Source organism: Xiphophorus maculatus, chromosome 18 (genome assembly GCF_002775205.1).
Source record: "Xiphophorus maculatus strain JP 163 A chromosome 18, X_maculatus-5.0-male, whole genome shotgun sequence".
Taxonomy (NCBI): Eukaryota; Metazoa; Chordata; class Actinopteri; order Cyprinodontiformes; family Poeciliidae; genus Xiphophorus; species Xiphophorus maculatus.
The window spans coordinates 357,096-370,000 of record NC_036460.1 but is presented as its reverse complement, the minus strand read 5'-3'; the positions used below and the strand labels follow the sequence as shown (position 1 = coordinate 370,000).

General features: G+C 45.0%; 1 protein-coding gene across 10 annotated transcripts in view; it reads right to left on the bottom strand.

Moving 5' to 3' along the window:
• The window catches only part of plekhg2 (pleckstrin homology and RhoGEF domain containing G2), a 59,818-nt gene that overhangs the window by 10,742 nt on the left and 36,171 nt on the right, over positions 1-12,905 (bottom strand). For 7 of the 10 annotated variants that reach the window (XM_023350890.1, XM_023350897.1, XM_023350894.1 and 4 more), the window contains 12 exons: positions 12,055-12,101; positions 9,355-9,505; positions 8,079-8,210; positions 7,330-7,512; positions 6,607-6,699; positions 6,452-6,538; positions 4,798-4,831; positions 4,549-4,641; positions 4,342-4,443; positions 3,347-3,385; positions 2,574-2,584; positions 2,352-2,477 (listed from right to left, as the gene is read on the bottom strand). In XM_023350890.1, coding sequence (XP_023206658.1) covers positions 2,352-2,477; positions 2,574-2,584; positions 3,347-3,385; positions 4,342-4,443; positions 4,549-4,641; positions 4,798-4,831; positions 6,452-6,538; positions 6,607-6,699; positions 7,330-7,512; positions 8,079-8,210; positions 9,355-9,505; positions 12,055-12,101 — 1,098 coding nt within the window. The remainder of the gene's footprint in view (positions 1-2,351; positions 2,478-2,573; positions 2,585-3,346; positions 3,386-4,341; positions 4,444-4,548; positions 4,642-4,797; positions 4,832-6,451; positions 6,539-6,606; positions 6,700-7,329; positions 7,513-8,078; positions 8,211-9,354; positions 9,506-12,054; positions 12,102-12,905) is intronic. The other 3 variants (XM_023350896.1, XM_023350895.1, XM_023350898.1) reach the window with 3 other exon arrangements.

The window sequence follows — 12,905 nt, the reverse complement described above, 5'->3', positions numbered from 1 at the left end:
TCCATCCATCCATCATCCATCAATCCATTCATCCATCATCCATCCATCTATCATCCATCCATCATCCATCCATCCAGCAATCCATCCATCATCATCCATCCATCCAGCAATCCATCCATCATCCATCCATCATCCATCCATCATCCATCCATCCATCATCCATCCATCCATCATCCATCCATCCATCCATCATCCATCCATCCATCAATCCATCCATCATCCATCCATCAATCCATCCATCATCCATCCATCATCCATCCATCAATCCATCCATCATCCATCCATCATCCATCCATCAATCCATCCATCATCCATCCATCATCCATCCATCCATCAATCCATTCATCCATCAATCCATCCATCATCCATCCATCAATCCATCCATCATCCATCCATCAATCCATCCATCATCCATCCATCATCCATCCATCAATCCATCTATCATCCATCCATCATCCATCCATCCAGCAATCCATCCATCATCCATCCATTAATCATCCATCCATCCATCCATCATCCATCCATCCTCCATCCATCATTATCCATCCTCCATCCATCATCCATCCATCCTCCATCATCCATCCATCCATCCATCCATCATCATCCATCCATCCTCCATCCATCATCATCCATCCATCCTCCATCCATCATCATCCATCCATCCTCCATCCATCCTCCATCCATCATCCATCCATCCATCCATCCTCCATCCATCATCCATCCATCCATCCTCCATCCATCCATCCATCATCCATCCATCATCCATCAATCCATCCATCATCCATCCATCATCCATCCACCATCCATCCATCCATCCATCATCCATCCATCAATCCATCCATCATCCATCCATCATCCATCCATCCATCCATCATCCATCCATCCATCATCCATCCATCATCCATCCATCCATCAATCCATCCATCATCCATCCATCCATCATCCATCCATCATCCATCCATCCATCCATCATCCATCCATCCATCCATCATCCATCCATCCATCCATCATCCATCCATCAATCCATCCATCATCCATCCATCATCCATCCATCCATCCATCCATCCATCATCCATCCATCAATCCATCCATCATCCATCCATCAATCCATCCATCATCCATCCATCATCCATCCATCCATCAATCCATTCATCAATCCATCATCCATCCATTAATCATCCATCCATCCATCATCCATCCATCCATCCATCTCCATCCATCCTCCATCCATCCATCCATCATCATCCATCCTCCATCCATCATCCATCCATCATCCATCCATCCATCCTCCATCCATCATCCATCCATCCATCCATCCTCCATCCATCCATCCATCATCATCCATCCTCCATCCATCATCCATCCATCCATCCATCCATCATCCATCCATCCATCCATCCTCCATCCATCCATCCATCCATCATCCATCCATCCATCATCCATCCATCATCATCCATCCATCCATCATCCATCCATCCTCCATCCATCCATCCATCATCCATCCATCAATCCATCCATCATCCATCCATCCATCATCCATCAATCCATTCATCCATCATCCATCCATCCAGCAATCCATCCATCATCCATCCATTAATCATCCATCCATCCATCCATCATCCATCCATCCTCCATCCATCATCCATCCATCCATCCATCATCATCCATCCATCCTCCATCCATCATCATCCATCCATCCTCCATCCATCATCCATCCATCCATCCATCATCATCCATCCATCCTCCATCCATCATCATCCATCCATCCTCCATCCATCATCCATCCATCCATCCATCATCCATCCATCCATCAATCCAGCCATCCATCCATCAAGCAATCCATCAATCCACATCCATCCATCCATCAATCCGTTCATCCATCATCCATCCATCCAGCAATCCATCCATCATCCATCCATTAATCATCCATCCATCCATCCATCATCCATCCATCCTCCATCCATCATCCATCCATCCATCCATCATCATCCATCCATCCTCCATCCATCATCATCCATCCATCCTCCATCCATCATCCATCCATCCATCCATCCTCCATCCATCATCATCCATCCATCCTCCATCCATCCTCCATCCATCCATCCATCATCATCCATCCTCCATCCATCATCCATCCATCCATCATCCATCCATCCATCCTCCATCCATCATCCATCCATCCATCCTCCAACAATCATCCATCCATCCATCCATCCATCCTCCATCCATCCATCATCCATTCATCATCCATCCAGCCATCCATCCTCCATCCATCCATCCATCATCCATCATCCATCCATCCATCCATCATCCATCCTCCATCCATCCATCCATCATCCATCCATCCATACCTCCTCCAGCTCTCTCCGTTCTCTCCGTTCCGTCTCCACCTCTATAACGGATGAAGCCAGAGTGCTGCTGCTGTCTGCAGAGCCCAGACTCTCCGCGGGGCAGAGTTCTCCCTCGCTGCCCGCCTGCTGCAACACAACATCCACCTTTAACCTCATCACTTCAGGAAACCACAAGAACTTTGTTGAGCGACTGGACCGGACGCCTCCAAGCTCAGGTCTTACCTTCAGAGCTGCTGGGGGTCCGGAAGCGTCAGGTTGAGCAGGGAGAAGGAAGACGCAGAAACAGAGACGTTAGCAACACGTTGCTGCTTCAGCAACCACAGAAACACCGAGAGCTAATCGGGAATGACCAACACCTAAGCCTGGGGTGGCCTAGTCGAAGTCTGGATGGAAATATAATTGAGATGCTGCAGCCTGACCTTCATCTATGGAGACTGAAGAGTGCCAAATTGCAATAAATAAATAACTAATGAAATAATTATTCATATGTGTCATTAATTTATTAAAAAAATAAAAACTGAAATAATTTATGAAATGTGGAATCATTTATATTTGCCTCAGTTAAATGTTTTGATTTCATTTTAAAAACTAAATATAATTATTTCTGTGCTGACCTCATCATGAACAAATTGACCTTTGACTTCAGCCACAGGTTGAGAGGGCTCGGTTACCCAGAACCCGACACAGTTCTGATCGATGCTACATTCAGACATACATCCACAGCTGGACTGAGGTCTGCTGCAGGCCGGCCTCAGAGGTAAACATCCATAAACACGCCGACTCATCCGACCACTCAGAGAAGGTAAACACTGAGAGCATCAGCAGACGGTTCAGAACCGGGTCGGTACGGTCCATATGGTTCCACCTCCAGTTCTCCAGCCCAGCCAGTCTCCTGACCGGACCTCCATCTGGTCCAGGACCAGCAGGAGCCCTGGAGGACTGCAGCTGCAGAGAGGAACCAGAGACCGGCTCTGGACGGATCCGGAAGGACTCACCACCAGGCCGGAACGCCGCCTCGATGTCTTTAGCGGGAGCTGGAAGAGAGACGAAGATCATCGTCATCATCAGGACACCAACACGTGTTTATAAACACACACACAGTCGTGTTTTCATCACTTGTGGGGACTTCACATTGACTTCCATTAATTTCTACAGACCTAACCCTAACCTTAACCTTTAACCTTACCTAACCATCACAGACCAAACCACTAACCCACAAACAACAATTTCCCTCATTGGCTCCAAGAAAATGTCCCCACAAGCAGCAATGGTCCCCATAACTCCACATTGTGGACAGAAATAGGTTCCCATAAAGATATTGTTAGGTGAAATGTATATATATTATCATATATTTGTTGTTTCATTTATAACAATAGTGTTATTTATATGATGTTCCGTCTTATATGCCTTTATTGTTTGCTTTTCCTTCAGCAAAAAGAATGTTTCTGTATTGTTTGATTTACTTTATTTCCTTTTTACAAGAGGGCCTCCCTGAAGAGAAGCAGTGATAACCGGGCTCACGGGGTTTATTACTCAGCAGGAACTTCTTCTTCCTTTGAACTGTTAGATAGCTGACGAATCGTCGCCTTGAAGATGTTCGACTTGTTCTGTTTTTACTCTGTGTTTTAATGCAAGATAACATGTGTTTAGTTAGTGATTGTCATTAGCACTGCAACTATGTAATGAAATGTTTTGTCCCCACCCCTTAGAGTTGCAGTGCTCTCTGTGATAGGGACTCTGAAAGTAATAAAAAGAGAGGAGCGGACAAATGTGTTTCAGAGCGGTTGGAGATTTGTGACTGTAAACACATCTCTGTCCGTTCTCCTCGCGAGATCAAAAGAATCTAACTCTCTTGTCTTTTCTATGTTTGTTCAACTTGTCTTTAATAGGTGTCAAACCTGACAGATATAAAAACCTGGTACACACACACACACACACAGAGGGATGGGTGTGTGGGTTGTGTGGGCCCTGAGCTGTGTCTGCAGGCTACCTGACTGCCTTCGGGTGCGGCGGTACGGCAGTGTCCCCTCCAGCAGCAGAGGCAGACCCTTCCTGGATTTCTCTGGTGTGTACAGCAGCAGCTCTGGCGGTTCTGTAGAAAGAAAGAAGAGCTGCAGGGTTAGGTCCGGTCCGGTCCGTCAGAAACTCACCTGAACCTGAACCAGAACCTCCTCTAGCCAGAGCAGAGGATCCCTACCTGACTGACGCCGACCTCGATGGAAACCGTGAAGGTCGTCCAGACGTGGCGAAGCGCACGACTTCTTCAGGCTCTCCTGATCAAACTGAGGAGCTGAAACACAGGAAGTGATGTCACTACACCCTCAAGCTCTCAATGCAGCCAATCACAGAGGCCAATCAGAGGAAACAGATGGGCCAGGTCAAAGTCAGAGGTCAGGATGAGGGTGTACTGATGTAGAAACGTGTGTGTGTGTGTGTGTGAACTCACATTGGCAGAAGTTGTCTCCGAGGACCTGCCGGGCCTGCAGGGAGGGACCGCACATAAAAACTTCAATAAAACCAGATAAAACCAGCAGCATCATTCCTGTTTTCATCTGAATCCAAACATTTTCTTTAATCGTTGGAGGGAACCAGCAGCTCAGCTGAAACTCTCCAGATAAAGGTTCCTGCAGGCTTCAGAAACATGAAGCCAGGAGGAAACAGATGAGATAAACCAGGAACCTGAAGCTAACTCTCTGAAACTCCCTTTATCCTGTCAGGGATAAAATCATCAGCTAAAGCTGGACGGTCCATAGCAACTGGATCCGGAAAGCAGACAGTTATCCATCCATATTATTTTACAAGTTAAACTCTTTGTTGCATTCTGGCGCCCTCTAGTGTCAGAGCTGTAAAATGCAGTTTTAGATTTCTGAGGCAACATGTAGCCTCCATCAGTCAAACTATAAATTCATTTATTTAACGTTAAACAATCGCAGCTCATTTCAGTTTCAAACTTCTCTTCCACTCAGTACCAGTTGCTGTACTGGGACCTTCGTAGTTTTTGTGGTTGTAGAAACTTTGACTCATATTTACTTCATTTCAGGATAATCTACATGAAAGTATTTTCATTCACACCATAACTTTCCATGTTCTAAAGCAGAACATGAAGCAGCGTGCTGTGGAGGGGCGTTTGTAAAGTTACAGCCAAAAATTAGCAACAAGATTATTTAGCCTGTCGTATGAGAAGAAAGCGACATGTAGTCAGCTAACCAAACATTTATTTAGCTTACAGAACATTTACTGATAAACATTTAGCTAGAAAACTAAACATTTAGTTGGTAAACAAAATGTTTACATGATAAATAATTTAGCAAATAATTAGCTTGCTATCTAAATATTTAGTTAGCATGCTAGATATTTGTTAATTAAATGTTTGAAACAGTTTGAATGTTTGACATTTATACTGGTGTGGGTGTGGGCTGAGGGTGTGTGTGTGTGTGTGTGGGGGGGCGGGGGGGCTGAGGGTGTGTGTGTGGGGGGTGAGGGTGTGTGCGTGTGTGAGCGAATAAAAACATGATAAAAAAATGAAACCCATTACCTTCTGTTGTAACAGGCTAAACATGTCAAAATCTTGATGTTAATTTTTTACAGTGTAACTTTACTAAAGGTGCATTCAGGAATGCAGAATATCTTTTTACACCTGCAGTGTGTCTCACCAACCAGCAGGGGGCAACAAACATCAACTCCAAACAGAAGTTCAACCAGCTTCACTGTTTTACATGAAATGTTTGTTTATTTCCTGTCAGAATAAATCAAGGTAGATTCTTTATCTGACCTTTTACTGATGTTTTATAAAAAAGAGGAATCAAACATCTGTTGGATTATTTCAGCTGAAACTCAAACCTAAAAGAAGACAGTTAAGGCAAGCAGTTATAGCATACACTCCAACCAGTCACTGATGCCATATTCAGTGATCAGCAGTTTAACTAAGATATTAAAGCTCCTGGAAATAATATAGTTAATGTAGAGAGATGGAGGTGAGGAGTTCCAGAGGAAATCCAGATGTTGCAGAGTTAGCTGTAGCATCCAGCTGCTGGGCGGTCCCTCGGTGTCCCCGGGACAGGATGGATGTTCAGAGGACAGAGACGTTCCTCGTGGCTCACCTTCTGCGGCAGTGAAGCCGGGTGGTTCTCCACGATCAGCCTCTTGAGGTAGTGAACCCACAGCCGCTTCTCCTCCTGGTTCTTGGTCTGCGGGAAGGCGAGCGAGAGTGAGACGGCGCCGGCGTTTAAGCTGGACGAGACGCCGAGGGTCTCACCTGGACCACGTGCTGCTGCTTGGGGATGGTCTGGTCCGACACCCGGAAACTCAGCGGGTCCTTCAGCGTCTCCACCAGCTGCAGGTTGCAGCACTGAAGGGGACAGGGGACAATGAGGGGGACAGGCAGGAGGACAGGCAGGGGGAGAGAGAGGAGGACTGGCAGGGGGACAGACAGGGGGAGAGAGAGGAGGACTGGCAGGGGGACAGACAGGGGGAGAGAGAGGAGGACTGGCAGGGGGACAGACAGGGGGAGAGAGAGGAGGACTGGCAGGGGGACAGACAGGAGGACAGACAGGGGGAGAGAGAGGAGGACTGGCAGGGGGACAGACAGGAGGACAGACAGGGGGAGAGAGAGGAGGACTGGCAGGGGGACAGACAGGGGGAGAGAGAGGAGGACTGGCAGGGGGACAGACAGGAGGACAGACAGGGGGAGAGAGAGGAGGACTGGCAGGGGGACAGACAGGAGGACAGACAGGGGGAGAGAGAGGAGGACTGGCAGGGGGACAGACAGGAGGACAGACAGGGGGAGAGAGAGGAGGACTGGCAGGGGGACAGACAGGGGGAGAGACAGGAGGACAGACAGGGAGACAGAGAGGAGGACTGGCAGGGGGACAGGCAGGAGGAGAGACAGGAGGACAGACAGACAGGGGGAGAGAGAGGAGGACAGGCAGGAGGACTGGCAGGGGGACAGACAGGAGGACAGACAGGGTGTGTCCCTTACGAAGATGTGTGTGCTGTAGACGAACTGCTCCAGCCTCTTCTTGGCGATCAGCAGCATTTTGTCGAACAGGAAGAAGGCGCGCTCCTTCTTCACCCTCTGGACCTTAAAGGAACCTTCCAGAACCAGATCGCCGAATCCGCTCAGGTCCGGCCCGCTCCAGTTCAGCAGCAGGGACTCGATTTCCTGTGTGGGGGTTAAAGGTTAACCAGCAGGTGTTTGGTCCGGTCTCCAGGTCGGACATTTTGTCTCGTTGATCGTTCTCTTTCTGCTTCCTGACGATTCTTAAGTGAATTTTGAACATATGTACGAACGTAAAAACTTTTTGAGGAAATTATTTCTTTTCCATCAACCGTTTCTAAAGTGACTCTTCAAAATCGTGGATGGAAACCCGGCTGCAGTGAGACAGAACAGGAAGAGCATCGCATCATTTCCTCTGCAGAGAGAATCTGCTCCTACGCAGTGAGGCAACCAGGTGGATGACGTTGGCAGAATAAAGGAAGAAGTTTTGTCTGTCTTATTTACTGTTAGCGCTGTGCTCATGCATTTATGAAAATGTTTTATTTTTATTGCAGCAATACATTAACTGTCATGAACTAAAGCAACATAACCTGTTAGGAACAGGAAAGTCCAGATTTGTATTTTATTTTCTGAACGCTGTGGAATTTGCTGATGAATATTTCTGCTTCTGTTCTTCCACATTTCATCAGGCTGGGATTCAAACCCACAACCTTGCCTCCCCTGTGGCCCACCTGCAGCCGCACGGCGTGCTCCTGTTTCCTCTTCATGTCGTTGATGTACCACGCCACCGCCGTCATGGTAACGATGGCGTCCTCCACCACCTCATAGCCCGGGTCGCTCTTGTCCACGTGTTTGGAGAGTTCCTGGAACGAGAAACGTTGTTTCTTCAACGTTTTCAGTTGTTAGCTTCCAGGACCTGAAATGATTTGATTTACATCAAACAGAAACTTGAAAGCTAATAATTAAACGTCTAACAGGAATAAATGGGATAAAGATCTGAAGGATGTTAGAAAACACCCAATCGAGTGGATCAAGTGGCTGATCCAAAATCAGCAGCTCGGCTGATTGTGGATCAGCACAAGAAATAAAGACAGACAATCACTGGAGAAGGAGCAACGGGGCAACGGAGAACCAGGCCGTGACCTGGCAGTCTCAGCGGTGGGTTTGGACTGGAGCCGGTCCGGACCGTTTCCTGGGAACAGCAGCGTGTGTCTGCTGGAGTCATGAAGACGGACCTGAAATGTTCCTTTAAAGCTCGCTGTTTGACAGAAACACGGAAAACATCTTTCTGTTTTTATCTTGATCACGGTCAGAATGGTTGATTTTTGGTTGAGGGCAACAACTGATGGTGGATCAACCATCAAACAAACGTCCAGTTCTAGCCAAGCAACCAATGTGGAAGAGATTTACAAGCTAAGCTAGGCTAAGCTAAACTGGATAATTTTGGCTAGAAAATTATTCTGTGTCCTGTAGCAGAAAAAAACCGAATCAAAATTCCTGGTCCTGGGAATTCTGGATCGATTCAAAACGCTCAAAATAATCTTTTGAAATTTGTATGTCTGTATGTCTTTGCTGCTCCTTCCTGCTGGTATATTGAATATCACATTAAAAGTCTGTCATGTATATTTTGGATATTTCTTTGATATTTTTTTAATTAAGAAAAAGCCAGGCTAAGCTAACATAATGCTGGTAGTTTTGTTTAAATATAAACTGGTGGAATTTGATACAGTTTGGAAATTTTTGAAAATGTTTTAAAGAACTGTATTTGCTAAAACCGACTTCCTCTTGTCACTCGTCATTTAAACAGAATCTCTAGACTGAATAGAAAAATCATTTCTGAATCAAATCGTGATTCAGAATCGAATCGAATCAAATCGCTTGACTGGAAAATTTTCATCTCCGGTTCCCAAAGCAACAACGACAAACAAATCACAGCGAACAGATCCAGGTTATTCCGAAAACGCTCCCTGTAATCTCAGACCGCAGAGACTTTAGGGTGCGTCTTACCTGCAGCAGCAGGTGGTACTTGAGGATCCTCTGCACGGGTTTGAGCAGGTATGTCTCCAGGGGCAACGAGTGGTTCAGAGTCGACTGCCGCTCCTGGAAGAACCGAACCAGACTGCCGTTCTTCATGCAGTCCCTGAGGACCGCCACCGAGCTGCAGGGACAGAATGGACACGGTGAGAACGTTCCTCCATGCACTGATACCGAGGAAGACTCTGGTGAAGGCTCCATCCAACATGGAGGAAAGCCAAGCAGATCCGGGTTGAGTCCAGATGATGAAAACCCGTTCTGGAGCATCCACCACAGCAGGTAGCCGAGGAATCCTCGACAGCAGAGAGGAAGAGGAGCGGAGGAGGTCAGGGCGCCAACGGGGAACCGGACACGAGGCTTGACCTCCAGATGGATGTTAATCAGAGGAAGGAACTGAGACGGTAATGTCTTCCACAGACATTCAGCAAAACGATTCAGCAGGCAAAGTTCAGCCGCAGCTTCATCAAACCAACATGACAAAACTAAAAATATTCAGAATGAGTTGAAAACTTTTGATGCTAATCAGCAAAATGCTGCAAACATTTAAACATCTGTGATGTGGAAACATTTTGGCTTTGCTACAATCATGATAATTCTGGATTATTTCTACATAAATTATTCGCTGGTCAGCAGATTTAGAAGAAGAGCATCAATTCTTTAAAACGATTCCTGACTGACCTGAAGGTCATAAGGAGATCCAGCAGAACCGGGCCATGCAGGTGGTGACACGGTTCAAACCCTCTGACATCAGCAGGAAGCATCAAACCTCGGCTGTTTCTACTTCCTGGAAACTCTTCTTCTACTGCCCTAATTTATTCATCAAGCTCTTAAATAAACAGCAACTTTTTCCTGGTTTGGTCAGTTTAATCCTGCTTTCCTGCAGTTTTAGTTTGGAGTTTATTCAGTTTATCCTGATGGTGCTTCAGTTTTAAAGCAGGATAGAGCAGATCAGACCTGTAGGAAGCTAATGCTAATGTAATGGAAGCCAGTCAGGAGGTAAATGATGGCTTTGTGACTGGGGGAATGTTGTAAATGGTTTCCAGCAGAAGCCGGGCTTTAAACCCAGTAACCCGCTTCGTTCCTCCACGGCTCATCGCCGTCCAAGTGGAGCTCAGCAGGATGGATGGGTTCAGCATGTGTCGGCTCTCCTTCCCCTGAGGTCTGCTCCATGTTCCAGCTGCATTCCTCTCTGCTGTCAGGCCTGCAGACGCTCCTGGAGGTGTTCTGCAGTTTGGATCAACTCCATGCAGAAGAACAACCCAACGATTCCTAAAGAACAACCCAACGATTCTTAGAGAACAACCCAAAGATTCCTAAAGAACAACCCAACGATTCTTAGAGAACAACCCAAAGATTCCTAAAGAACAACCCAACGTTTCCTAAAGAACAACCCAAAGATTCCTAAAGAACAACCCAACGTTTCCTAAAGAACAACCCAACGTTTCCTAAAGAACAACCCAACGATTCCTAAAGAACAACCCAACGATTCCTAAAGAACAACCCAACGATTCCTAGAGAACAACCCAACGATTCCTAAAGAACAACCCAACGATTCTTAGAGAACAACCCAACGATTCCTAAAGAACAACCCAACGATTCCTAAAGAACAACCAAAGATTCCTAAAGAACAACCCAACGATTCTTAGAGAACAACCCAACAATTCCTAAAGAACAACCCAAAGATTCTTAGAGAACAACCCAACGATTCCTAAAGAACAACCCAACGATTCCTAAAGAACAACCAAAGATTCCTAAAGAACAACCCAACGATTCTTAGAGAACAACCCAACGATTCCTAAAGAACAACCCAAAGATTCTTAGAGAACAACCCAACGATTCCTAAAGAACAACCAAAGATTCCTAAAGAACAACCCAACGATTCTTAGAGAACAACCCAACGATTCCTAAAGAACAACCCAACGATTCTTAGAGAACAACCCAACGATTCCTAAAGAACAACCCAAAGATTCCTAGAGAACAACCCAAGTTCACACCTGGAACCTCTGTATTGTGTTTCTGGTACGCCCGTAAATCTGAAGCACAGCCACATCCGCTAACAGCAGAGATGGAAGCAGCTTCTCTCGTCCCACTGGGGTTAATTTCTGCTTCTAAACGATCTGATTGGATGCTGGAAAAGACTATTGTCTTCAAGTTGTGCTAAAAAGAGTTAGCCTATCAGAATCTATGCTAGCCTGAAATAGCATCTCCATGCTAAAATGTAGCAGCTAACGCTAATGTGAGCGTCCACATTTGTAAAGAAGCTCCATGAATGATCAGAGAAACTCTGGAAAGGTGAACGGATAGAAAAACATTTTGCTCCAACCTGATTAGGGACCTGAAGATTAAAAACCATAAATATCTCTGATGTTCAATTTATCAGCAAAAAGGGGTTTTGAACTGAAAATGTTGCTTATTTTGTCAATATGTGTTTTTGATTAGGAATTGGTTAATTATTTCATTATTTCTGTTGTTCTGTTCATCTTCTGGAGGACAGAACAACAGAAGTGCCTTAAAAAACAAAAATGACTGAAAATACAGAAACGATTATATAAATGAAAAAAAACATCCCTGAGAAATAACACATAACAGCAAAAAAAAAAAAAAAAAACAGAAGATATTCAGAAAAAACATCATTAATATAAAAAAATATGCTGAAATAAAAAGTGAACTCACTTTGGGTAGTTCATGCAGTACAGAGTGTAGATGTCAAAGGCTTCACTCTGAAAACCAGGAAAGAAGAAGAAGAAGAAGAAGAAGAAGAAGTCAGGGCAGGAGAACCACAGGGCTCCAGGCTCGGCCCACTCTCATTTTAACGTCAGAAAAACATTTAAAAGCTTCAGTTTAACTAAATTACTTCAGAACAATTTTCAGTTTTAACAGTCAGTTAATGAAATTAAGTTACATATTTCTTTATGTAACCATCTTATTTTTAGATTATATCACCTTTGGTACCAACAGTATAATCAGTAACTTAAAGTAAAACAGGATGGGATCAAGTTACTACAGGAAAATTAAATAAACCAAACATACAAATGAAATAAAACAATAATGAGGCCGAGGAGTAAAATCATCACATCTCTGACTGAGGAAGACGCCATCAGCTCTGGAGGGACAATGTCACATTCAGGAAGTTGATCTGAGCGAAATTTTCAGTCCGATGTTCAGTCAGCAGGTGCCTTAAAATAACCCAGACTCTCCATATTTTAATCCTCAGCTGCAGACAGGAAGTTTAGTTCAGCTTTAATCCAAACAAACCGCCTGAAAATCTGAAATTAAGCTTTAAAATAATCACAACTTTAAAGTTTATGTTCCTCTTTTGACTCTTATCACAGAGCAGAGAATAAAATCCTCATCGATGAACTAGTTTTACTCTAAATAATCTGAAATGTCGTCATATTTGAGCATTTAAATAATGGGACTTGAACCCACAACCTCCTGCCCCAAAGCTAGGTCGGATCTGAACTGGGATTAGGATGATGGTTCTAACTGAACAAGTATTCATAGAGTGGGATTATTTTCTACCT